We start from the raw sequence: 27800 nt of genomic DNA, 5'->3' as shown, positions 1-27800 counted from the left end.
CTTTTGTACCTGCTGTTCCCTGTTTGGAACACTCTCTTAGCCTCCGCTTTCCTTCTCCTGATTAACTCTTCCCCAGTTTAGACATTACACCCTCTCAGAAGCCACCTTTCCACACTGCAAGAGTAGGTTAGCTACCCCTGCTGTATATTGCTATAGTGCACTCCACTCCATCCACCATGGTCACCCTTATCACAGTTCATTTCATTGCCTACTCCACTGCCTGGCTTCCTGACTAGACTAAAAAAAATCTGTACAGCGTCCAACCTTATCAACCATAGCAGAGTACCTGACACCTAGTAAAGCAATCAATATTTGTTGTAAGAATGAATAAATATAAAGCCATTTTTGCTTTTCAATCCATCCAAAATGCACACCCCTTCTTCAAAATACAGCTTGGCTAACAGGACCAAGAAATAGCTGCAAAGCTGTGTATTTTGCTTGGTCACATAGTGGGAGAGACGCTGCCGGTGAGACATGGGAACTCTTTAAGCCTAATTTCCTCATCGGCAAGATAGGAACAGTAAAATTTTCCTCATGTAATTCAATAAGCAATAGCTATTACATCAGGATCCCAATTCCCCAATAGTGAGAACTTGTGTTCCTCTGGTCAGAAGACTCAAGCTCATGACTGAAACTGCCCACCAGGTGGCGGTATTAACCTGGACTGGTCCTGTTCAGGTTCCACTGCAGAGCAAGACCAGTAGTCATGGGGAAGCAAAAGGTGCAACCTGGGAGGCTTCCTCAGAGCTTTGGGTGGAACTGGGCAGGGGCAGAAACAACTCAGAGACGGGGCATATGTCAAGAAGGCCTCATGTTTCTTGGACCCATCCTCCTCCTTTTCTCATCCCAGGCTTCTCCGAGACACTGTTTATGCTGAGGAATAAACATTTTCTAGCTTACTGTTCACAGAGGAGGGAGTTTCTCCCCTTCTAGATAAGTTTTTATCCCACCAGAGTGTTCTGCTTCCATTTCCGGTAGAGACTGTGTAAAAAAAAAAAGAGGCAAATGTGCTTTCTCAGACTGCACAGAGCATCTCATTATTTTGTGAAGCCCCATGGCCACCTATTTCTAAGACATGGGGCATGGCAGAAGTTATTCTTGGCTGTAGATTTTATTCATCCTTTTCCACCTTGATTTCAATGAATGAGTTCAAGTCAGGACAGCAGGTTTTGTGGGGTTGGTCAAAAGATGGGGAGACAGGTGCATTCTCATCCCCTCCCTCATCTTCCTCTTCTTGGAAATTAGGATTGTAAAGTTCTGGTGGAAGGAGCTGGGCTTCAGCAGAAGGCAGTCTGTCTGAGGGAGGCCCATACACACGGTTGGCTTTGGTGCCATGCTTAGAGTTAGCATCCAGGTGGTAGCAGAGCTCTGTGAGGCGCTGGGCCCGGAAACGGGGAGGGCGGGCCACCCACACACCTGGCTCATTAAGACTGTCTTCTTCATCTGACATCAGCTCCTCTGTCACATCCTTCCACAGACGTTGGTCCTCAGGTCCAAAATGCCTCATGATACTGGATCGATTGGCAAAAAGCTAAGGCAGGAACCCAGAAGATAGATTAGGAAGGTAAACATTCTGTGGATTAGATTTGGGGAAAAGGTTTGGTGGGGAAGGCTGTGTAAAATCTGTGCCTAAGTGAACCCAGTTCCCAAGTCAGATCTTAGCACTGGCTCACTGTTCTTTTCTATCTTCCTACATTCCTGGCTCTCAACCCTATTCTCAGATGCCATGTCCTCTGGCCCTTCCCACTTAGGGAAGGGTTTAGAGTTTAGTTTCTTGAAAGAAAGGCCTAGAAACCTACCCGATATCGGCGACTTCGAAGTTTCTTCTCCTCTTTTTCCTTCAGGCCTTTAAAGGGGTTCAGGGAGTTGCGATACTCACGCCTCTTAGTGAGGAAGTAGGCCACACAGGCTCCTGAGGGGGAGGGAAGGAAGGGAGCAAGAAGGAGGGTCCTCTAGAGTAGTGGTCCTCAGCCCGTTTTTCTGCCCTAACACTAATGAATGGGAGGTTGGGGATCACTACTTAGATGATGGGCTTTTTTTTTTTTTTGAGACATAGTTTTGCTCTTGTTGCCCAGGCTAGAGTGCAGTGGCACAATCTCGGCTCACCACAACCTCTGCCTCCTGGGTTCAAGTGATTCTCCTGCCTCAGTCTCCCAAGTGGCTGGGATTACAGGCATGTGCCACCACACCCAGTTGTTTTTAGTAGAGACGGGGTTTCTCCATTTTGGTCAGGCTGGTCTCGAACTACTGACCTCAGGTGATCCACCTGCCTCAGCCTCCCAAAGTGCTGGGATTACAGGCGTGAGCAACCGCACCTGGCCTAGATGCTGGGCTTTCTTGGCATAGACATTAGCATCTATTCACTCCTCTTTGGTTTAGGTTTCTTTTTTTTTTATTTATTTATGATTTGTCACCCAGGCTTGGGGGCAGTGGCATGGTCATAGCTCACTGCAGCCTCAAACTCCTGGGCTTAAGTGATCCTCCAGCCTCAGCTTCCTGAGCAGCTGGGACTACAGGTGCACACACCATGGCCGGCTAATTGGTTTAGCTTTCTTTGCCCACCTCCACCTCCAACACTAACTCCTCTCAAATATCTCCCACTGGAAAAAGACAACTCCACTTGCTCCTGTGTCTCCCAGTTCCCTCCACCAAATAAAACCTACCCCTTCTTGGGCGTGGTGGCTCACACCTGTAATCCCAACATTTTGGGAGGCCTCCTGATAAGGCAGGAGGATTGCTTGAGCCCAGGAGTTTGAGACCAGCCTGGGCAACATAGTGAGACTCAGTCTCTATTTAAAAAAAAATTTAAAAATGGCCAGGCGCGGTGGCTCAAGCCTGTAATCCCAGCACTTTGGGAGGCCGAGACGGATGGATCACGAGGTCAGGAGATCGAGACCATCCTGGCCTACACTGTGAAACCCCGTCTCTACTAAAAAATACAAAAAACTAGCCTGGCGAGATGGCGGGCGCCTGTAGTCCCAGCTACTCGGGAGGCTGAGGCAGGAGAATGGCGTAAACCCGGGAAGCGGAGCTTGCAGTGAGCCGAGATTGCGCCACTGCACTCCAGCCTGGGCGACAGAGCGAGACTCCGTCTCAAAAAAAAAAAAAAAAAAAAAATTAAAAAACAATAACAATCTACCCCTATTGCCACTCTTGATATAAGATTACAAGTATTTTTTCTTTTTTTTGAAACAAGGTTTGCCCACACTGGAGTTCAGTGGCACAATCTTGGCTCACTGCAACCTCCACCTCACAGGCTCAAGCAATCCTCCCGCCTCAGCCTCCCAAGTAGCTGGAACTATGTCATGCATGCCATCCCGCCCAGTTGATTTTTGTTATTTTTGTTTGTTTGTTTGTTTTGGTAAAGATGGGGTTTCGCCATGTTGCCCATGCTAGTCTCAAACTCCTGGGCTGAAGCAGTCCTCCTGCCTTGGTCCCCCAAAGTGCTAGGATTATAGGGATGAGCCACGGTACCTGGCCCTACCAGTACTTTTTCAGCAGAAGCTTTCGTAATACTGCAGTGTTAGCTACAAATAACAAAAGAGAGCAAGGAAAGAGAAAGCCTGGGAAATAATATTTAGGGACCAAGGGGCAGGCCTGGCTTCTGAACATAACACCTCCTCATAACACCTTAGATTCCTCCTTCTTATAACACCTTAGATTCAAGACCTGCATAAACAGAATACATGATAGTGTTCTAGTCCTTTCCTTCTCTCATTTTCGTTTCAGACTGAGAGGGAAATAAACAGGCAATTTGAGATAATTCTATTAATATATTTTAGGTGAGAATAGCCAAAAAAAAGTTTCAAATCCACTATTTTCAAAACCACCTAAATCATCTCTATTATTCCTCTTCTCCTCTGACCAAGAAAGAGGAGTGGGAGGAGAGGGGGAGAAAGGATGGCATAGGAGTTAAACCAGTTTTTCTCACCTTTTAGCTCCTTATCAGTGTAATTGTGGGGACTAGTCACCAGCTCTTGCTTGAGCTTTTCCAGAAGAAACTTCACTACTGAAATATTCCAAGAGGACTTGATGCTGCCACAAAGAGAAGAGAATGAATAAGGTTGTTGGCTTTGTAAGAGCCAGACAAACAGAGGTACCCGGCACTAATCAACTTTGTGGCAAATCCCTCCATGGCCTAAGAAGGTGTGGTGAGATCAAAGCCTGAGTCTCATTGCTGTATTGGAGCACCCCCCTCTACTTCCCTGTCCTTAGCAAAGTACCTTCTCATTCTTTTTCCTCAAGGGGACCATACCTTTCAGACCCATTGAATCTCTTGTCATTGGTGATGTGGTTATGCACATTGTGGACCAGTTTCTAGGGGAAAAAAAGAAAACATAATCAAGCCAAGAGTGGATATTATAAAAATTCTCCTCTGGTCCCTACTGTAAAAAGGCATTATCCCTAAGGGGCTCTCTGCCTGAATCCTTCCCAGAGCCTAGGTACCATTTCAGTAGATGCCCTTTCTAAGCCAAGAGCCTATCCAAGTTACTATTTCAAGTGGGGTCTTCCCTGACTTTTCATTTCATGTGTGTCAGGATTCCAGGATCATCCCTGGCCTTACTTCTGCTCCTGAGTAGTGTGATCACTAGGGCAGAGGGTCTCAAACATTTCCATGAACATACCCCTGATACCAGAGAAAGCAAGTATATACCAGGAGTACTGCGAGTGAACATTTCTTTTTTACTTTTCTTTTTTTTTTTTGAGACGCAGTCTTGCTCTGTCACCCAGGCTAGAGTGCAGTGGCGCGATCTCGGCTCACTACAACCTCCGCCTCCCAGGCTCAAGCAATTCTCCTGCCTCAGCCTCTCGAGTAGCTGGGATTATAGTCACCTGCCATCATGCCTGGCTAATTCTTGTATTTTTGCAGAGATGGGGTTTCCCCATATTGGCCAGGCTAGTCTTAAACTCCTGCTCTCAGGTGATCTGCCTACCTTGACCTTCCAAAGCGGTGGGATTACAGGCATGAGCCACCACGCCCAGCCAAGTGAACATTTCTTTTTTTTTTTTTTTTTTTTCCACAAATAGCACTTTTTATTTGACACTAATTGAAGTCTGAACTTTAAACAGATTCTTGGACTGGTGGTTCATATCCATCAGCTTGTTCAACTTTAGCACCTGTCTCATCCCCAGTGGCTTTTCCAGAACTACTGCCTTCACCATGAAGCTCCATGAGCTTTCCCAATTCAAACTTGGGCTTCTTCAGCATTTTTACTTTTCTAACGAAGACATCATGGAGAGGATAAATCGATTGGCAAGCCTTTTCTATGTCTTTTCCAATGCTGTCTGGAATCAATTTATTGACCACTTCTTTCAAGTCATTTGCACCTCTCGGGTCATGATTTCCATCATCCTTCTTCCAGATTTGGCGGACCTGTTGGTGCTAAGCATAAGAGGTCTTCCGTATCTGATTGTTGCATTTTTTAGTAAAACCAACACAGAACAGACGAAGCAAGTAACCATCGGTAGTCTTGACATCAACATGAGCTTCAATCATTGTCTGCCACTTTTTGACCATGGAACACATTTTGTCACGGGTAAGATCCATGCCATGGAAGTTAGTCAGGCAGTTTTTGCCCTGAACATCTTCAGTAATCAGCTTGAATTTTCTAAATGCAACTTCAACATTCTGCAAATCAGCAAGACTCACTTCAAACACACGACCCTTGAGACCATCAGATGCAATTTTGGTTCCTTGGGTCCTGGTGACGAGCGTCTTTCCAATATTTCTTATATTGAACATAGCAGGTGCTTTCACATCATACCAATCTTTCTTAGAAAATGGATCAACCACTTTCTTCTTGGCTCCCTTTTTGCCGCCTTTCGTAAGGCGCTTGTTCTTGCCAACTGCCATGGTGCTGGTCAGAGAGCCGAAAGACGTGAACTTTTTTTTTTTTTTTTTTTTTTTTTTTGAGATGGAGTCTTGCTCTGTCGCCCAGGCTGGAGTACAGTGGCGCGATCTCGGCTCGCTGCAAGCTCCGCCTCCTGGGTTCACGCCATTCTCCTGCCTCAGCCTCCCGAGTAGCTGGGACTACAGGCGCCCGCCACCTCGCCCGGCTAGTTTTTTGTATTTTTTTTTTTTAAGTAGAGACGGGGTTTCACCGTGTTAGCCAGGATGGTCTCGATCTCCTGACCTCGTGATCCACCCGTCTCAGCCTCCCAAAGTGCTGGGATTACAGGCTTGAGCCACCGTGCCCGGCCGAACATTTCTTTAAGTCCTCTACTCTTGCACTTTTTTTCTTTTCTTTTCTTTTCTTTTTTTTTGAGACAGAGTCTTGCTCTGTCACCCAGGCTGGAGTGCAGTGGCGCAATCTCAGCTCACTGCAAGCTCCACCTCTTGGGTTCACGCCATTCTCCTCCCTCAGCCTCCCGAGTAGCTGGGACTACAGGCGCTCGCCACCTCGCCCAGCTAATTTTTTGTATTTTTAGTAGAGACAGGGTTTCACCGTGTTAGCCAGGATGGTCACGATCTCCTGATCTCGTGATCCACCCGCCTTGGCCTCCCAAAGTGCTGGGATTACAGGTGTGAGCCACTGCACCTGGCCCCTACTCTTGCACATTTAAATTTTTTCTTCAAAATGTATTTGTATTTCTTTTTTCTTTTTTCTTTTTTTTTCTTTTTTTTGTGAGACAGAGTTTTGCTCTGTCACCCAGGCTGGAGTGCACTTGTTAAAATGTTTTGCCCACTGGGTGCAGTGGCACATGCCTCTAATCCCAGCACTTTGGGAGGCCAAGGCGGGTGGCACAATCTCAGCTCACTGCAACCTCCGCCTCCCAGGTTCAAATGATTATCCTGCTTCAGCCTCTTGAGTACCTGGGATTATTGGTGCCTGGCACCACGCCCAGCTAATTTTTGTATTTTTAGTAGAGACGGGGTTTCATCATGTTGGTCAGGCTGGTCTCAAACTCCTAACCTTGTGATCCACCCACCTCAGCCTCACAAAGTGTGCTGGGATTACAGGCGTGAGCCACCGCACCCGGTCTGTTTCTTTTAATATAAAAATGTCTTCTTAGCTGGGTGCAGTGGCTCACGCCTGTAATCCCAGCACTTTGGGAGGCCAAGGCGGGCGGATCACGAGGTCAGGAGATGGAGACCATCTTGGCTAACATGGTGAAACCCCATCTCTACCAAAAATACAAAAAATTAGCCAGGCGTGGTGACGGGCACCTGTAGTCCCAGCTACTCCGGAGGCTGAGGCAGGAGAATCGCTTGAACCCGGGAGGCGGAGCTTGCAGTGAGCTGAGATCGCGCCACTGCACTCCAGCCTGGGCGACAGAGCCAGACTCCATCTCAAAAAAAAAAAAAAGTCTTCTTGAAAAATTTTTTTTTTCTTTTTGAGACAGAGTCTCACTCTTTTGCCAGGCTGGAGTGCAATGGCACGATCTCGGCTTACTACAACCTCCACCTCCCGGGTTCAAGCGACTCTCCTGCTTCAGCCTCCCGAGTAGCTGGTACTACAGATACACCACCACCACATCCAGCTAATTTTTGTATTTTTAGTAGAGACGGGGTTTCACCATGTTGGCCAGGATGGTCGCGATCTCTTGACCTCGTGAACCACCTGCCTCAGCCTCCCAAAGTGCTGGGATTAGGGGCATGAGCCACCCAGCCTGGCAGTCTTCTGGAATCTGCTAGTAAAACTGATGACCCAGGAAAAAGCCCTGGGTTTGTCTGTGGCTTTATATATCCCCTCGTGTGTTACCACAAATCTCAGGAGTATATACACAATGGTCTGAAAAACAGAAATCTAAAATAACAGAAATGTGAATGTGAAAGAACCGTGGAAGCTATATTACCGAATCTCCCTTTCACATCATTAAACAGGCTGTCTTTCCACTTTGTTTATACCCATCTAATGATGAGCTCTCCATTTTGAGTCAGTTTATTCTATTGTCGAACATTTTCACTCATTAAAAAGTTTTGCCAGCTGGGCGTGGTGGCTCATGCCTCTAATCCCAGTACTTTGGGAGGCTAAGGCAGGTGGATCACCTGAGGTCAGGAGTTCGAGACCAGCCTGACCAACATGGTGAAACCCCATCTCTACTAAAAATACAAAAATTAACCAGGCATAGTGGCGTGCGATTGTCGTCCCAGCTACTCGGGAGGCAGAGACAGGAGAATTGCCTGAACCCAAGAGACGGAGGTTGTAGTGAGCTGAGATTGTGCCACTGCACTCCGGCCTGGGCAATAGAGTGAGACTCTGTTTCAAAAAAAAGAAAGAAAAAGTTTTGCCTTAGATGCTTCAAAATCTGTTCCCAGTTTTGCCCATAATAGCACCTAAAATATTTATTTATTTATTTAGAAATGGAGTCTTGCTCTGTCGTCCAGGATAGAGTGCAGTGGTGTGATCTCAGCTCACTGCAACCTCCGCCTCCCAGGTTCAAGTGATTCTCCTACCTTAGCCTCCCAAGTGGCTGGAATTACAGGCACACGCCACCACACCCAGCTAATTTTTGTATTTTTAGTAGAGATTTGGTTTCTCCATGTTGGCCAGGCTAGTCTCAAACTCCTGACCTCAGGTGATCTACCCGCCTTGGCCTCCCAGAGTGCTGGGATTACAGGCCTGAGCCACCACACCCAGCCTTAATGCAGGGTTTTACATTTCCTTCAATTAAGTTTAGTTGTGTTGTTTCTGATTATATTTTCATCCCAAGCTCCCTCAGTCAGTGGAAATTACCCAGTCCCAAAATGACAGATTCATATCCTAATCCAAGGACTTTTCAGCTCCATATTCAGAAATCCCCAATTTATGCTTCTACCTCTATGGCTGATTCACCATACCAACTTAGGAAAGTATTGTCAACTCTTTATGGCTAGGGTCTCCACTCTGTAAAAAGGACCATTATTATACTAGCTGCATATTCAACACAGTCATTTTACCTCTCAGTAGTCCACACTTAAGGAATCACAAAGGAATGGGTGAATGTTTCAGAAAGTATTTGGGAGAGTTTCAAAAAAAAAAAAAAAGCAAAAAAAAAAGGAGAAAGAAAAAAGGGAGTTACATAGCTTCTAACTCAAGTGGCTTTGAAGAGATCAGCTGATAAAAATCAAAACAGGCTTGACATGGAAAGGGAAAATACTCGAGACAGTAAGTGTGAGGAGTGTAAAGGCTGTTGGCTCACCTACCTCCTGAATAAGCTAAAAATATTTCCCCAAGGAGTGGCTGGGATCTGCAGCATTCCAAGGAATTAAAGAATTCTGGTTTGATCCTTTTGGTTTATAGGATCCCTAGCAGCAATCCTCAAGAGCCCCAGCCGATTGGAGAGATGCCTCTTTGATTCTGTCCCAGAGCTAAAGATTGGAACAACTGTCCCTCCCCCTCTAAACCCACAGTCTGCCACAAGAACATTTTAAGCCTTCCTCCATGATGAGCAGCAAAACTCCCTGACTGGTCCTCCAGATCCTTCTCAAGCACAGAATAGAGAGAGCATGATGGTGAGTGAGCATACTGTCCTTCCTGCAGGTCTTCAGTTCCACCACACTCTCCTAAGGGAAGGAAGAAGCCAGGACTCAACGCTGTACCTCTCTCTGGAGGCAGCAGGCACAAGTGGAATGCAAACGATGGAAAATCCTGCTTTTATGAAAATTGTAACTATAAACTCATTATAGTCCATATGAACACTGTATGGCTAAAGAATATCTCCAGCTGAGCGCAGTGGCTCACGCCTGTAATCCCAACGCTTTGGGAGGCCGAGGTGGGTGAATTGCCTGAGTTCAGGAGTTCAAGACCAGCCTGGCCAACATGGTGAAACCCTATCTCTACTATAATACAAAAATTAGCCAGGTGTGGTGGTGCACGCCTGCAATCCCAACTACTTGGGAGGCTGAGGCAGGAGAATCGCTTGAACCTGGGAGGCTTGCAGTGAGCCAAAATCACGCCACTGCACTCCAGCCTGGATGACAGAGCGAGACTAAAAACAATATCCCCATGATTGTCAGAAAGAAGCTTTTGTGAGACCAGCCTGGGCAACTAAAATAAGCCAGGTGTGGTGGTGCATGCCTGTAATCCCAGCTACTCTGGAGGCTGAGGTGGGAGATCACTTGAGCCTGGGAAGTCGAACCTGCAATGAGCCATGATCACACCACTGCGCTCCAGCCTGGGCAATGGGAGTGAGACCCTGTCTCAAGAAAGCAAAAAAAAGAAGTTTTTGCATATAGAGTTGATCCCAAAGACTGTGGTCACTTTAAAGAAGATTTCTCAACCTCTTCACTACTGGCATTTTGAGCTGGATAATTCTTTGTTATGGGGGCTGTCGTATGCACTGTAGGATGTTTAGCAGAACACCCACTAGATGTCAGTAGCATTCTCCTTCCCCTGCCCCCAGCCACCCACCAGTTGTAATAATCACAAATGTCGGCCGGGCGCGGTGGCTCAAGCCTGTAATCCCAGCACTTTGGGAGGCCGAGACGGGCGGATCACGAGGTCAGGAGATCGAGACCGTCCTGGCTAACACGGTGAAACCCCGTCTCTACTAAAAATACAAAAACTAGCCGGGCGAGGTGGCGGGCGCCTATAGTCCCAGCTACTAGGGAGGCTGAGGCAGCAGAATGGCGTAAACCCAGGAGGCAGAGCTTGCAGTGAGCTGTGAGATCCGGCCACTGCACTCCAGTCCGGGCGACAGAGCCAGACTCCGCCTCAAAAAAAAAAAAAAAAAAAAAAAAAAAAAATCACAAATGTCTCCAGATGTTTCCAAATGTCCCCTGGGAGTAAAATCACCCCAGGTTGAAAACTGCTGCCCTAGAACTTCTCTAGGTTTGGTCAGCTGCCAGGATGGGGACTCCCAGCTCAGCAGGATGTTCTTTGGGCTCCCAGCCACTCCAAGAAGCTTTTAAGCAGACCTGGTTCAGGCCAGTCCCTTCCTGGCTAAGAGCTCTTGGGATGACTGGAATCTCCAAACCTCTATAACTGAGCTGAAGGTCTAGTGACTGCATCTCTGAAGCTTGAGACTACCTCAGGACAGCTTTACTTGCTTTTCCACCCAAGTTGTCCCTTGCCACTTACTCTGCACACTAGCTTAATTTGCAGGCAATTTCCAGAGTTACCCTTTGGTGATCAATCTGCTCAATCCCTTAAAGATCTTCTCATCAGGATTATTAGAACACTGGGAAGGCTGGTCATGGTGGCTAAAGCCTGTAATCCCAGTACTTTGGGAGGCCGAGGCAGGTGGATCACCTGAGCTCAGGAGTTCAAGACCAGCCTGACCAACATGGCAAAACCTGGTCTCTACTAAAAATACAAAAATTAGCTGGGCGTGGTGGCATGTGCCTGTAATCCCAGCTACTCAGGAGGCTGAGACTGGAGAATCACTTGAACCTGGGAGGCGGAGGTTGCAGTGAGCTGAGATCGCGCCATTGCACTCCAGCCTGGGTGACAGAGTAAGACTCCGTCTCAAAAAAAAAGGACAGCAGGAGATGTGATATAAAGGAAGATACCACATTATCTGGAAAAGTCTAAAAGTTTGATGTTTAGCAGGGGACTTCCTATCCCTAGTGTTACAGAATAACCTCTCTCCTTATCCCTCCCACTCTGGTAGGATTCAGTATAGTATTCATTCAATATGGGGGGCCTAAAATCAACCCACCCTTCACTCTTCACTTATCTTTCCAGACTGAAGAAAAATTTATAGAAATTGAGCTCACTCACAGAGAGTACCAGATCCCGCTTGCGCCTGGAGTTCTTCTGTCCACTTCCTCTGGTCCTGCATGGGGAAACAGTCAGCCCTAGAGAGTGTCTCAGCTCCCCAGTACTCCCAGGGCCTGAGTCTTCCAAGGCACTGTCCAGCGCAGCAGTGGCATTGAGCATGTCCTCAGGGCGGGGTGGTGGCAGCTTGGTTCCATTTTCTGGTCCTGTCTCTGAGGTTGCCCGCTGGATTGCCAGTTGTGTGGCTGGTGAGAGCTGTTTGGCATAAGCAGGGACCAGAACTCGCTGTACTGCACCCTCAGAGGCCACGTAATCATCCACCAGCTAAGAATGTAAAAAAATAATAGCCTATTAGCCAGCCAGGCTTAGGGGAACCTGGTTAACCATCATTCTTTGGCTAAGAATAGTGAACAGAAAGTGGAAAGAAGGGGGACTCTAGCACAGTCTTTAATGCTCAATGGCTTGTTTCTCTGGGACTTCTATGAGTGTTGGGCAAATATTTCTTGTGTGTACAGGGCCTCTCATGTTGGGGTGTTACCGTAGGGCTGCTCACAAGGAGAAAGCATGTTTCTGACACTGTTTGTGAATCGTCATTTATGGATAGCTCTTGGATTTAAGAAATGTAGCTAGGTAAGTGTTTTGTCTGAAAGGACTGGGAGAAGAAGTGAAACCAAGCAAGAGAAGGAGTAAGAAAACAAAACAGTGACAACAATAAAGAGGAGACATAAAAGAAAAATGAGCAAAGGAGGAAGATATAAAGTCAGAAATTTATAAGAGAGACTGGCAGTGACAGCTCCCCTCACCCATCCTCCATTCCCAGAGTCAGTCCATGCCCTCACCTTGATCCTACCCCAGCCACATTCGACTGTCATAGCCCCTGACATCTACCTGACTGCCTGTGCCCTCAATCAAGGACATACAGAGCCGGGAAAGGAAGGAGGGAGCAAGGGAGAGAGGGAGGAAGAAAGGAGGGGGGATTTCTGCAGTCAAGAAAACAAAACACTGAAAGTGGGGAGACACACACACACACACACACAGAGAAAGAAGCGGGGGAGGAGGCTGAGATTTATAGACCTGCGAGCTGCTTTCTGCACTGTGAAATCTAATTCCATCCTGACAGCCTGGAAGCCTTTCCTGCCTCAAAGAACCCACAGCTCAGGGCAATGCCTGGCCTGGTACCCTCCTGCTTCCCACCTTCCAGGTCCTCCTCTCTTGAGCTGGAACAACTGAGAGTCCTGACCAGCCACAGACTGGGGTGAGCAGCAGTGGCCATTACCCATATGGCTGTGCCTTCAGGAGAGCAATGACCAGTTGCTGTGTTACACTGGAGGGGGAGAGGGGGGTTATGTATTCATTTCTCAGATCCAGCAGATGGGCTGGGAGTTTCATCCCTCCCATCTACTCCATGTGTTCTGCTCCTTTACTCTTTACTGGGGTGTCTATGTCTTGTCGTGGGGGGAGGAGAAAAAGAGAGGACAGACAGAGAATAAGGTGGAGGAGAGCTGATAGAACTCCCACCGTCTCTCAAATGGCACCACATCTGTTATTTTCCTATCTCTAAGATCTCTATAGTTGCTCCATCTCCTTTTCATACTTCCATGTGTGACATTCTGCAGTTCTTACTCTACTCAGCCAGGATTTTCCTGCTCATATGGCCCTTAAGCAGTAAAGAAACTGAAATAGCACAATGTACATCTATGTCTTTTCCTGCTCACAAAATATGCTTGCTTGCTTCCTTCTTTTCTTCCCTCTTTCTCCCTATGTGTTATTATCTTACTGTTAACACTCAGTTGGCCATTTCTTTTTCTCATTTCCCATTTTATTTCCTTTCCTCTACCTCCCTCTCGCCTTACGTCATAGTCTGTCTCCTGTGGTGTAGATTCTCTTTCCACATAGACTCACCTTTCTTCTGTGCTCCCTTTTTTCACTTTCTCTCCTCCCTTAGCCCTTCATTTCTACTTGTCTCTTTCCCTCCCTATACCTGTCGTCTGTTATCTTTATCTTTCTCCTCTCACTTTTTCCTCCTCTCTCCACCTCTGCCTCTCTCCCCTGTACATTCCCATCTCTCTTTGTACTGAATTCCTCTTGGCAAGCAGAGGGCCTGCGATAAAATATGAATGAGCCGTCTGTGCACGGCAGGCATCCTCACCAGGAGAGGCAGAGCCCATGGAGCAGCTGAGACAGCTGTGGAGGAAAAGGTGCCATGCGGAGCTATTGAGAGAGAGGGAAAGGCACCCTGTCACTACACACAGCAAAAAGGACCTTCTGCCAAAGAGGCTAATGGTTCAGGAAGAAAATAGGAGAGCTGATTATCCCTGAAGGAAAAGGAAACTTGGTACTGTTTTGCTTTATCACAAATACAAACAAAAGGTTTAAAGATGGAAAAAAAAGAACAGAAAGGAAAAAGAGTGAAAGGCCAGGAAAAGCACTTACGAGCAGCAGCCCTCTGCTGCCATACTCACAGGATTGAGCAGGGGGGGACCCTCGCTGGCAGCCAGTGTGCACCCCGGGAGCCGCATGTCCCTCTGAGTTGCTGGGAAGCCCAAAGGCCCAGGCCCCACTGAGGCTGCTCCCAGCTGCCGCAGCTCCTCAATCACCACCTGCACGCCGCTACCCACGCTGTCACACTCCTCTTCCACAGCAGACAGAGCCTTAAAGGCTTCCCCGGGACTTTCCTTGAGAGGCCCAGGCTCCTCAGGTGGGGAACTATGTGCCCGGCTTTCCCCGTCTTCATCAGGGGTGGACACTTTCCCTTGCCTCAGCTCACCCATTTCCTCCTGGAGATGTTTTAACAACTCATTGTTGGCCCTGGCAAGACCCAGAGCAGCTTCAGCCAAACCCACTGCCTTATCCACCCGTTGGTAGATAATATGCAGGAGCTGCTCTGAGTTCTGAACAGCCAGGCCATGTCCAGTCACTGTGATGGGGGTGCTGGGAGGAGGATTCCCACCCTGGGAGCCTGTGTTGCCTCCATTAGTCTCACTCTTACAGGCACAGCAGCAGCATCTGGCCTCACTGCCACTGGGAGGGGAGAAGAGAATGGTGGCACTGAAGGACATGGTGGATGGGGCAGTAACAACCACGCTTACACTGCTGGGCCACTCCAACAGGTAGGAATCATCGACTTCTCTTGACTCACTTTCCTTTCTCAATGAGGATGGTCAGAGGAGCCCAAGCTGTAGGGTCTGTGAAAGAAGAGTAGATAAGCCATGAAGAAGCACACAGTCCACGGCGGCCTCTCCTCCGCCTGCAGAAGGGAGACAGGTGCCTTCTATTTGCAGATCCTGTGCTCTCCTAGCACATCACAAATCAAGGCCTTCCTGATGAACGGTTTTAGAGGGTAGAGAGCGTTCCTTCTGCCCCCAAGCATGGAACCCCCGACTAGTGCAACCTAAGGAACAGGGAAGGGATCAGAAGGACCTTCCGGCATCTGGAAAGATTAGATGATTAAGGAAGAAAATGTAGATCTGTCTCCTCCTCCTCCTCACCATCTTTACTGTAATAATGGTACTGAATTTCATTGCTTTGACATTGTTCCTTAAGGAGTTCAGAATGCTTCATCTACTCAACAGCACTAGGAAACATATATTACTCCAGGTCCAGAGAAGAGACATGCAGAGAAGTTATATGTCTTTTTCAAGGTCAGAGGAATAACAGCAGAATCCAGTTATTGCTACTTTCAATGTAGTGTTGTATTTTTTTTTTTTTTTTTTTTACCTGATACCACTTTTTGTTGACATTAAGAATCACAACAATGGCCGGGCGCGGTGGCTCAAGCCTGTAATCCCAGCACTTTGGGAGGCCGAGACGGGCGGATCACAAGGTCAGGAGATCGAGACCATCCTGGCTAACACGGTGAAACCCCGTCTCTACTAAAAACTACAAAAAAAAAAAAAAAAAAACTAGCCGGGCGACGTGGCGGCGCCTGTAGTCTCAGCTACCCGGGAGGCTGAGGCAGGAGAATGGCATGAACCTGGGAGGTGGAGCTTGCAGTGAGCTGAGATCCGGCCACAGCACTCCAGCCTGGGTGACAGAGCGAGACTCCGTCTCAAAAAAAAAAAAAAGAATCACAACAATCATGATTCTACCCTCTCTGTAATTTTCATACAAATGCATTTAGAGTAAAACTCCTAAATAAGGAATACGTCCATCACTGCCCCCCTCAGCATGTCACCAACTTCTCACTATTATATCATTAATGCTTTGGGGATGAGGGCAGGGAAATGAAATGAAAAGATCAAGGAATTGAGCAGGGGTAACCCCAGGGCTGCACAGCCCCCTTTCCCACATAGTCGTATACCTGGGCCATGAGCCTCTGTAATGGAAACTAGCTGTCCTGAGTCTTCCAGCCAGGAGCCCAGAGAAATCACCTCTGGGGCCCCTTATCTTCATTTCTCATACTCCTTAAGGGTGGATCCAAAATTCAACAGGAATGTCTGAACAGCTATGCTGCCACTTTGCCTGCATGACTAGCCCCCATAAAAGGAGAAACCAGAATGTCAGTAATAAACCAAACTGCCTTTCTTTTAAATTACTGTAGTTAAGCAACTAAACTACTCCAGGAGAGAAAAAAAGGAGTAAAGAAGTTGATTTGTACCACTGAGAACACTCAAGGGAACTTAATAAATATTGTAATTTTCTAAATAATACTTGATAGTAGAAAAAAAATCCTTCTGATGCTCCATGTCAAAACCTTAAGTATGTTTACAATTTCCCTGAGAGATGCATTTCTCTCTTACCCTGTAAATTAAAACATTACAATTAAAAGGAGACGAGAGACCGGGCATGGTGGCTCACACTTGTAATCCCAGCACTGTGGGTGGCTGAGGCAGGCCAATCACCTGAGGTCAGGAGTTCGAGACCAGCCTGACTAACATGGTGAAACCCCGTCTCTATTAAAAATACAAAAATTAACCGGGCATAGTGGCGGGTGCCTGTAATCCCAGCTACTTGGGAGGCTGGGGCAGGAGAATCACTTGAACCCGGGAGGCAGATGTTGCAGTGAGCCGAGATCATGCCACTGCATTCCAGCCTGGCAACAGGGCGAGACTCCACCTCAAAAAAAAAAAGAAGAGTAGGAGGTTAGGAGAATTTTCTATATATTGAGGGTTTTCTTTTCTTTTCTTTTTGAATAGGCAATCTCATTTCAGAAACAGGCAATATCAATGCCTCTGAGGTACTAAAACATAAATCTGACAACGCATTTTAATTACATGTGGTTATCAAAGAATAGTCTTTAATTTGCTCTTTCCACCCTTTATGTTGAAGAAATGGCTTTTTCTGTGCCAGATACTTACTTCTCACAAAAACTTAACTCAAATACATTTACAGCTTCCTTGTCATTATAGTCACTGGAAGGCACAGTTAAACCTGAAACTAAAGGTTAAACCAAATTAAAACTAAAGGTTAAAGGAAAGCACTAAGCGATTCTATGTCAATTTATAGATGAATCACTTATGTATTCTTTTCCTTCCTAAATAAGGGCCTACACTTCTCCTGCAGAGTTTTTTCTTTTTAATTCTTTCTTTAACCTACATCATGCAGGGAGTTTGCTCTTAAACATGGATGCTGTGGGCAAAAGAATATTTTGGTGATAATAAATAATAGTATTCAAATGCTTGCCAGCTCGTTCAGCATTTGTAAAATCAGTAATTACTAAGATGCATCAGGTTGGGACACTGGGTGAGTTGTCTAACTCCTTTCTGGTACCAAACTCTGTTGCCTCACGCACTTACTCTTTCTTGCAAGAGGCTTTTACCCCTACCAGTGTTGAGCCTGCCTCAAGCTCTTCCCCTCTCTTTTATTTTTATTTATCATTTTTTTGAGACGGAGTCTCGCTCTGTTGCCCAGGCCAGAGTACAATGGCAAGATCTCGGTTCACTGCAAGCTCTGCCTCCTGGGTTCAAGTGATTCTCCTGCCTCAGGCTCCCAAGTGGCTGGGATTACAGACACGCACCACTACATATGGCTAATTTCTATATTTTTAGTAGAGACAGGGTTTTGCCATGTTGGCCAGGCTGATCTCGAACTTCTGACCTCAAGTGATCCACCCGCCTCAGCCTCCCAAAGTGTTGGGATTACAGGTGTGAGCCACTGCGCCCGGCCCCCTCTTCCTTAAATAGTCTTTCCTTGGTCGTCTTTCCTTGGTCATCTTTCCAAAACAGCACTGTATTGCAGGTTAAAAAAAAAAAAAAAAAAAAAAGGCCAGGCGGTGGCTCATGCCTGTAATCCCAGCACTTTGGGAGGCCAAGGTGGGTGAATCACGAGGTCAGGAGATCGAGACCATCCTGACTAACAGAGTGAAACCCTGTCTCTACTAAAAATACAAAAAGTTAGCCGGGCGTGGTGATGGGTGCCTGTAGTCCCAGCTATTTGGGAGACTGAGGCAGAAGAATGGTGTGAACCTGGGAGGCAGAGCTTGTGGTGAGCCAAAATCACACCACTGCACTCTAGCCTGGGCAACAGAGCAAGACTCCATCTCAAAAAAAAAAGGGTGGCCAGACACGACAGCTCACGCCTGTAATCCCAACACTTTGGGAGGCTGAGGTGGGTGGATAACTTGAGGTTAGGAGTTCGGGACCAGTCTGGCCAACATGGTGAAACCCTATCTCTACTAAAAATATAAAAATTTGCCAGCCATGGTGATACATGTCTGAAATCCCAGCTACTTGGGAGGCTGAGGGAAGAGAATTGCTTGAACCCAGGAGTCAGAGGTTGCAGTGAGCGGAGATTATACCACTGCACTCCAGCCTGGGTGATAGAACGAAACTCCATCTCAAAAAAAAATTTTTTAAAAATGAGGTTCTCTTGGCCGGGCGCCGTGGCTCAAGCCTGTAATCCCAGCACTTTGGGAGGCCGAGACGGGCGGATCACGAGGTCAGGAGATCGAGACCATCCTGGCTAATACGGTGAAACCCCGTCTCTACTAAAAAATACAAAAAACTAGCCGGGCACGGTGGCGGGCGCCTGTAGTCCCAGCTACTCGGGAGGCTGAGGCAGGAGAATGGCGGGAACCCGGGAGGTGGAGCTTGCAATGAGCTGAGATCTGGCCACTGCACTCCAGCCTGGGCGACAGAGCGAGACTCCGTCTCAAAAAATAAATAAATAAATAAATAAATAAATAAATAAATAAATAAATAAATAAAAATGAGGTTCTCCCCTGGCTGCACCATGTATAAGCTGCGTGAACGAGTAAATTATTTCACTTTTCTGAGTACAAGTTTTCTCATCACTATCTACTTTGAGTGTTTTTTATGAAGATTATACATAATATATGTAAGGCACCTATAGAGTGCTGGCACATGGTCAGTGCTCCACTAGTAATGGCTACATGATATTATGATTATTCCTGTAATCTTTTGTGTTCCCACCCTGGACACCCATCCTGATTCCTTAATCTTTTTTTTTTTTAAGAGGTAGGGTCTTGCTATGTTGCCTAGATTGGTCTTCAACTCCTGGTCTCAAGCCATCCTCCCGCCTCAGACTCCTGAGTAGCTGGGATCACAGGTGTGAGCCACCACCTTGACTCCTGATTCCATAATTTTGAATAAAATGCAATGGCTTGAAACAGAATTTGGGGAAATTTGCCCCCAAATTTAATATTGAATTTCTAAGAAACAATACATTATTCCTCAAGTCTATGAGGATGCATTTATAGGTACAAAATCTTCTATGATGCAAATTAGAAAGGTAATTGAGTATTTGGAATTTACTTGCTATCATGACTTGGTCTCAGACTAAGGATAATATTTTATGCTAGTTTTTTTTTTTTTTTTTTGAGACGGAGTCTTGCTCTGTCACCCAGGCTGGAGTGCAGTGGCTGGATCTCCGCTCACTGCAAGCTCCACCTCCCGGGTTTACGCCATTCTCCTGCCTCAGCCGCCCGAGTAGCTGGGACTACAGGCGCCCACCACCTCGCCCGGCTAGTTTTTTGTATTTTTTAGTAGAGACGGGGTTTCACCGGGTTAGCCAGGATGGTCTCGATCTCCTGACCTTGTGATCCGCCCGTCTCGGGCTCCCAAAGTGCTGGGATTACAGGCTTGAGCCACCGCGCCCGGCTTATGCTAGTTTTTAATGCTAAATGTATTTTCCTATTGTGAGTTCAATTTGTTCCTCAATTTCTCTTCTGTTTTTCTACTTTGTATATTACCATACTATGTCCATCTTAAAACATCACATTCAGGGCAACAAATAAGTGTTTTCTTGAATTAACTTGCCTATAAAAACCTGGTACAGTGTGGTCTAGTACAATGGGCATTCAAATAATTCTTTTTTGGTTTCCATGGACACTAGTGCTGACTTAATTTCCCAGCCTCTTGCTATAGTCTGTCACCTAAACTTTATATTATAGAAAGAAATTGGGATCACCAGGTAATAAACGAATATTTCATGTTATATTTACTAACCAGGTAACTACTTAAGTGCTGGATACATGACTGAAAACAAAACATTAATTTCATTAGCTGCATATATCCCCATTAAAGAAGGTGAGCTGGGCCCGGCACCGTGGCTTACGCCTATAATCCCAGCACTTTGGGAGGCTGAGGCGGGCAGGTCACCTGAGGTCAGTTCGAGACCAGCCTGGCCAACATGGTGAAACCCTGTCTCTACTAAAGATACAAAAAAAAAAAAAAAAAAAAAAAATTAGCAACACATGGTGGCGCGATGCCTGTAATCCCAGCTACTTACTCGGGAGTCTGAGGCAGGAGAATGGCTTGAATCCAGGAGGCAGAGGTTGCAGTGAGCTGAGATCACCCATTGCACTCCAGCCTGGGAGACAAGGCGAGACTCCGGCTCAAAAAAAAAAGAAGGTGAGCTGGTGAGTGCGGGCAGGTGTTTTTAGGTATATATATATATATATAAATTATTTATTTATTTATTTATTTATTTATTTGAGACAGAGTCTTGCTCTGTCGCCCAGGCTAGAGTGCAGAGGCGTGATCTTGGCTCACTGCAACCTCTGCCTCCCAGGTTCAAAGGATTCTCCTGCCTCAACCTCCACAGTAGCTGGGACTACAGGCGTGTGCCACCACTCCCGCGTAATTTTTGTATTTTTAGTAGAGATGGGGTTTCACCCTATTGGCCAAGCTGCTCTTGAACTCCTGACCTTGTGATCTGCCCTCCTCAGCCTCCCAAAGTGCTGAGATTACAGGCATGAGCCACCACACCCGGCCAAAGTGTGTGTGTGTGTGTGTGTGTGTGTGTGTGTATATATATATATATATATATATATATATATATATATATTTATTTTGATACAGAGTCTCGGTCTGTCACCCAGACTGGAGTGCAGTGGCATGATTTTGGCTCACTACAACTTCCGCCTCCCAGGTTCAAGCAATTCTTCTGCCTCAGCCTCCCGAATAGCTGGGATTACAGACGTGCGCCACCACAACTGACTAATGAATCCTGACCTCAAGTGATCTGCCCGCCTTGGCCTCCCAAAGTGCTGGGATTACAGGTGTGAGCCACTGTGCCCAGGCTCAAAAGTTTTTATATGTAAGGCCATGTTAAAGGATGATTCACCAAAATGGATTGCACCTACTAAGTACTCAAATGAAAGGAAGACAAAGTCTCTACCTACAAGGCACTTAAAGTGTATTTCAGATGGGAATGTCTTAAGAACATGGGATGTTCTAAACATGGACTATCTAAAAAACAAAGTGAGGCTGGGCACAGTGGCTCATGCCTGTAATCTCAGCACTTTGGGAGGCCGAGGCAGGCAGATCACCTGAGGTCGGGAGTTCGAGACCAGCCTGACCAACATGGAGAAACTCTGTCTCTACTAAAAATACAAAATTAGCCAGGTGTGGTGGCACATGCCTGTAATCCCAGCTACTCGGGAGGCTGAGGAAGGAGAATCACTTGAACCCAGGAGGTGGAGGTTGCAATGAGCCGAGATTGCACCATTGCACTCCAGTCTGGGCAACAAGAATGAAACTCTGTCTCAAAAATAAATAAATAAACAAATAAATAACAAAGTGAAATACACGCAAGTCCTAATAATATGGTATAGATTGAAAAATTTCTGAGTAGTTCAAAATAACAGAAAGATTAACAAAATGAAATCATACTGAGAAAGAGTTCTTACAGAATAAAAGCTTCCAGTTGAGCCTTGAGCAATGTATCAGATGAACTGATAGGGTAGTAAGACATTCTAGGGAAAAAAAAAATTACAGGACTTAACAGGGTACATGTCAGAGGTCAGAGCAAAGGGGCTTATATAGTAAGGTAAGGAGAATTGACAGAGGTATAGAGATGGGGTATAGAGATAACTGGTTAAAGACAACTGCAAGATTATAAGCCTAAGAGTAACAGGATGGTACCACCACCACCACCAGAATGACAGAAATGAGGCAGTTGACAGGAAATACCATGGCTGGGCATGGTGGGTCATGCCTATAATCCCAGCACTTTGGGAGGAGAGGAGGATCACTTGAGCCCAGGAGTTTGAGACCAACCTGGGCAGCATAGCGAGACCCAGTCTTTAAAAAATAAAGAGGAGGCCGGGCGCGGTGGCTCAAGCCTGTAATCCCAGCACTTTGGGAGGCCGAGATGGGCGGATCACGAGGTCAGGAAATCGAGACCATCCTGGCTAACACGGTGAAACACCGTCTCTACTAAAAAAAATACAAAAAACTAGCCGGGCGAGGTGGCGGGCGCCTGTAGTCCCAGCTACTCGGGAGGCTGAGGCAGGAGAATGGCGTAAACCCGGGAGGCGGAGCTTGCAGTGAGCTGAGATCCGGCCACTGCACTCCAGCCGGGGCGACAGAGCGAGACTCCGTCTCAAAAAAAATAAATAAATAAAAAAATAAAGAGGAGACACCAGTATATTAGTGATGTGTATTTATTTAACATTTTAAATTTCAACTGATGGCAACATGTTATGTAGACAGTCCTGAAAACAACTGACTAGTTCTAAAAAACAGAAAAAGATCTTCAATCTTGGGATGAGTTGCCAACACAGCAATGACAGTAGATGTCACACTTAGGTTTGCAAAAAATATATGCATTTGGGGTTCATTTCAGTATTGGTCTAATTTAAATACATGTGAAATGAGCCTTAAAAATGTACTTTCCAGTACTTTTGGTATTTTTCATAAATATTCAGATAAAAAAGAAAGAAAATTCATCTCCTTTAGACAGACAGTTGAGGGTAAGACTGTCCATAATTTTAACTATCCCTTTCCTCCCAAGTCACATTTTTGTTAGGACTAAATATATCATACTCTTGGCAGTTCCCTTGCTTGCTTTCTCCCCATTCTGAGTTTGAATTTTCTGCATGACTGAGTTCACCTCCAAACTATGAAAAATAAAAGTTTTCTCACTATTCAATAGATGTGTACGATATGGTATCATTCAGATGATATATGTTTTTACAATGGGCGCTTGACTCATTCAGGGTCATGCTAGCAATAGACTTCCTTAAATGTGATTACTGAAAGCATGGCAATTCATATCATAATCTTCATTTTAAGAAATAAATAAGGTAAATGGCCACTTAAAACTCCTGCTGTGTTGGTCAGTCCTACTCCTCCACTTCAAGGTGCAAAATGGCTCACCTGTCAAAAGGTTCTCTCAAAACCTATTTTTATCAGAAATGAGCTCCTTATCACACAAGAGCAGCTAAGTAAATATCACAAAATATTATTTTCCCACATTTTAAAAGAGTGACTCGTCTAATGATCTGCAAAAAATCCAATACTTTATTTTTAGGGGTAAAAAACAGAACTGTAGACCCAGAAGGCCGAATGCGGTCTTAAAAGGATTCCATGTAATCTGAAAATTCCACGTATATTTCTATAACAGGATGAGAATTTTTAACCCAGCATAGCACAGTCCTTTTTATTTACATTTGCTAAGATTACATTGGTAAGATTAATATTTCCGATTTCAGGTTTGCCTAATGTAAGGGACTCACTACATTTATGGAGAAACTGAAAAATTAAAAAGTAGCTCCTAGAACTCTCTCTTGTGCCAGCAAGAACTTGGTAAATGTTAGTTGATTAAATATTAGTCAAGGATGACAAGGTGGACCCCAGGGACCGCAGAACCATTTCCGATGGGTAAGTGTGATTCAGCTACGGGCAGGGCGATCGCAGCGACGCGGGCGGCAAAGATCGGCGACTGCTCAAGAGGCCGCAGGCGGCAGGGTGACTCGCCACTGTGCCCAACCATACAGTGCGCTCTGGGAGTCCCGGGTAAAGGGGGTCATTCCCGGGAGGGCTGCGGAGAGCAGGGCGGCCGGAGGAGCGGCTGGGGATCTCGCCGGGTCCCCGGGGAGGGTAGACTACGTAGCCCCGAGAGCTTTGACAACCTGGGCTGAAGGCGGCGCTCGCCGTGAGAACTGACGCGGAGGTGCAGCTTAGCAGCCCTGCGGTTGTTCTACCGCGTGTGCCCGGCGCTACCGCACAGGCTGACTCAGCTAGCCTGGGGATGAGGCGGAAGCGCCGCAGAGGAATCCGCGGCGCCTCCCCGTGTACCCGGCTAGCTCGCGCACGCGGGGAGACACCGCCCCGCTTGCCTTCTAGCTCCCGGTGATTGGCGGTTATACGACGGTTGGGGAGCAGGGTCACGGACACTATTGGCTGCAAACAACAGTCACTCAAAAAGTCAGGTAGGGGAGGGGCCTCCTCAGGGAGGGACAAGACTGGGAGGCTATTTCAAGGCCGTCAGACGCCATCTTTAGCTTGTTTTTGTTTACTTGCTTTTGTTCCCTGCTGCTCAGAAACCTGTGTGTACACGATTATAAGCACAGTGGCCACAAATCGGCGTCACACGTTGGGTGGTGGCCGACTTTTAGTTACTGCTGGCCTCGGTTACATTTCTTTCACATGTCACCTGCAAATTAGTAGCTCATAGTTTTTAAGTTTCCGATACTAGGGGCCCCGAGGATTCCCAGGCAAAATCAACAGAGTTTAGTTTTGCTTTGCTTTGGAAGGCCAAGCCAACGATATATATGTGCGAGGAATTATCTCCTTTCTTACAAAAGAAAGAAAAAGCAGTAACTGGATATGACCCTACGTTCCTGGATGTACAAATCAAATGGCCTAGGAAATCAGGGACACGGGCTCTGCACTGTTCTGGGGAGAGCTTCCTTATTTTTTGAGAAGCTAAAAAGTAAAGTAAAAAGTATATGTGATGACCTGTATTGATGTGGAAAAGAGCTAAAAAGGGTAAAACTCCATTAAAAATTGCCGTCACTGGCCGGGCGCGGTGGCTCACGCCTGTAATCCCAGCACTTTGAGAGGCAGAGGTGGGCGGATCACCTAAGGTCAGGAGTTGGAGACCAGCCTGACCAACATGGTGAAACCCCGTCTCTACTAAAAATACAAAAATCAGCTGGGCATGGTGGCACATGCCTGTAATCCCAGCTACTCGGGTGGCCGAGGCAGGAGAATTCCTTGAACCCAGGAGGCGAAGGTTGCAGTGAGCCAAGATGGCGCCATTGCACTCCAGCCTGGGCAACAAGAGCGAAACTCCGTTTAAAAAAAAACAAAAAAAACTACTGCCGAGATCACAAAGGTCACTAGAATCTGACTAGATTTCAAAGAAATGCAGGCCTTAACTTGTGGAATAATCCACAGTCGAGCCAGTATTTATTAAGCACTGGTCTGACTTGAATTGTTAGAGAATAAAAATACACTCAGCACAAGTAAGAAACCCAGAAAGCCCAAACAGGGCCACTTTTGTTACAAATTTGTACAAGTACTTTTATTGCAGTCGGTATTTAGGAGTCAAATACTGCTTGAAATAGAATAGGACGCTAGCTGTGTAATAGAAATGCATTATTATACAGAGGTTTTGTTGTAATGAAATTTAAATTCTACAGTAGATCCTTTCTTTTTAATCTCCTGGTTGTCACTGCATCTGTGACATTCCAGTTTCTCCCTCAGCACCCCATATACCTCCTATGCTTTCACTCCAATCTGCGAATACAAATTTGGATACAGATATTTTCCATACGACTTCTAACGAGGAGACAGTGATTCTGTAACAGAATGAAGTGAAAATAGGGCTCCTGTAACAGGAGGTTCTGCTCTGCGAGCCCGTTTTTCTCTAATTCACATACTTTTTTTCTGTGACTCTTAGAAATGAGGAGAAGGTTTTCCATTCTAAAAATGCAACATGATAACCAAAAGGCATTTCTTATCCCTTCTATTATTTGCCTTTGCATCCTCTTGGCTCCCTATCACCATCACCATGAACAGTTTTTGAGAATCAGACTTGACTGGATTTTTTTTTCCTGATACTTTGCCAGCTGTGGAGCTTTTCGAATAGATTCCAACCAATAAACGACCATTTTGTCAAAAAGCCAAGAAAGAACTTCCTTTCTGAACACACCAACCAAACCACACATAAAGGCCAAAATATACACAGCTGTACATTTAAGAACGTGAGACAATAAAAAGCAAAACCACTTAGGCAAAACAGTCACTGAAGGCTTTGAACCACAGATTCAATAAATTGCCTACTCTCATTTGCCACATGGACTATATACTCCTTGGCAATTATTTAATTATTCATTATTCTGATCCTTTAGGAGCAGAAAAATATAGTAAATGCACATAGAAAGTGCCTAAGTATGCTGAGCATAGGATTTCTTCTAAGCTCTGCTTTGCACACAAAATGTTTTGATCACATTTGGGAAGACAACAGAAAAAAAATTCACATCCTAGGGGATACTTTGCACACATAAAACCAGATATATCACTTTTGAAAATAAAATCTGATATGGCACATATACACACACATTGTACATATACACAAATAACCCCAAATTATAACTTTACAAATTTGTTTCAAGAAACACACACACATACACACACACAAATGTTCTAATGAAAATGTGTGTGAAAGACACACTGTAAGGTCTGTCCCCCTTCCCTAGGGAAATGAATGTCTCCATTATTATATCCCAATATTAACCTATTGGCCTTGGAGAAGTGCCACATCCCAGCCACTTGGTTTTGGTTCTGAGGAGTGGGTGTGTAAAAAGCACGCACACGGCTTTCTGTGGGAGCCTCAAATCTCTCTCTGCTTCCTTCGATGTTGCCTGTGGCAGAAATTTACATTATCCCTTCAGCCCGCTTAAAAAAATCTGTACTTCCCAAGCGGCTAAATTTTTCAAGTCCCTCAACCACAAAACTCTACCAGTTCTTAAAATGTGATTTGAAAAAAAAAAAACTATAAATTTGGCTGAAAACGGTTGTACACGGCCATCCTGCTTCTCAACTTCTTGGTATATTTAAAACCTTGACCAGGAAAAAGAAAGAGGAAGAGAGACAGAAAAAGAAATGGGGGAAAGAGCAAATTCCCCTTAGCAACAGTTTCCTCACCCCAGCACTGCTACAGATCGCTATTTTTAAAAATTTGAAAACACACACAAGATTAAGGAGGGAAAAAAATGGAAAAAGGATACCCGAAGGTCGTATGGCTCTTTGTATTCGTGTGTGTGCAAAAAGGAGGACTCGCGGAGCCCGAGCCGGCAAGCCCCGCCCCTCCCCGGACGCCCTCCCGGATTGGCCGCCCGCGGCCGCTGGGCGCCCCGCCCGCAAGCACACGCGCCGCGCCCGAGGCGCCAACCCCGGGCGGGGGGGCCCCTGAGGGCCACCGGACCGCCGACCCCCAACCTCGCCTGGACCTTGGCAGACACCTTCCCCACCTCTCTCCCTTTCACTTTCTCACCGTCCTTTCACTCTTTCCCATCTTTTTTTCTCGGTGAAACAAGGCCCAGTCACTAGCATAACAATCCAGTGAACGACCTCCGGACACTTTGTTAAATTGCGCGAACTAGTCAGTAACATTCTAGACTGCGATTAAACATCAGGGACTTGGTGCATGGGCCCTACTCCGGGTTTCCAGGTGGAATGTCTCTGGGTCACGTGTGTTACTTAACACCCCCACGTTTAAATGAACGTTCAAGTATGGAACATTTTTCTGAAGAAAGGCAAAGTAGTCTTACACTTCAGCCAGAGCTCCCAGTTTCTCTGCCTGGCTCAGACCACATTCTCAAAACTAAAATGGTTCCTCTTTATTTCCTGGAAGACCGCTGGTATACCTGGATTTTAAGCCAGCCATAATCTGGTCCCACTCACCTATCTGTTATTTATTTATTTATTTATTTAGACAGAGTCTTGCTCTGTCACCCAGGCTGGA

The 27800-nt window shown here is 46.1% G+C and overlaps 1 protein-coding gene and 1 pseudogene across 4 annotated transcripts; both read right to left on the bottom strand.

Annotated features, from left to right (window-relative positions):
• Nucleotides 1-796: 796 nt before the first annotated feature.
• On the bottom strand, nt 797-27129 carry C5H14orf93 (chromosome 5 C14orf93 homolog). 3 transcript variants are annotated; one of them, XM_030929678.1, is made up of 7 exons: nt 26981-27129; nt 14105-14827; nt 11646-11966; nt 4256-4317; nt 3932-4035; nt 1800-1912; nt 797-1531 (listed from the first exon to the last, which is right to left on the bottom strand). In XM_030929678.1, the coding sequence occupies exons 2-7, from the start codon at nt 14699-14701 to the stop codon at nt 1112-1114; spliced, it is 1617 nt and encodes a 538-aa protein (XP_030785538.1). In that variant the 5' UTR covers nt 14702-14827; nt 26981-27129; the 3' UTR covers nt 797-1111. The 3 variants fall into 3 exon arrangements, with proteins under 3 accessions (XP_030785538.1, XP_010376678.1, XP_030785539.1); XM_010378376.2 differs by having other exon boundaries at nt 14105-15072; nt 27064-27127; XM_030929679.1 differs by lacking the exon at nt 26981-27129 and adding an exon at nt 15943-16152.
• LOC115897384 lies at nt 5020-5874 on the bottom strand (annotated as a pseudogene). Its single transcript, XR_004057166.1, has one exon. The product of XR_004057166.1 is annotated as a 40S ribosomal protein S3a pseudogene (transcript).
• Nucleotides 27130-27800: the final 671 nt, after the last annotated feature.

Source organism: Rhinopithecus roxellana, chromosome 5 (genome assembly GCF_007565055.1).
Source record: "Rhinopithecus roxellana isolate Shanxi Qingling chromosome 5, ASM756505v1, whole genome shotgun sequence".
NCBI classification, from domain to species: domain Eukaryota; kingdom Metazoa; phylum Chordata; class Mammalia; order Primates; family Cercopithecidae; genus Rhinopithecus; species Rhinopithecus roxellana.
Note: the sequence above shows the minus strand (reverse complement) of the source record. Positions and strands in the feature narration are given on the sequence as shown.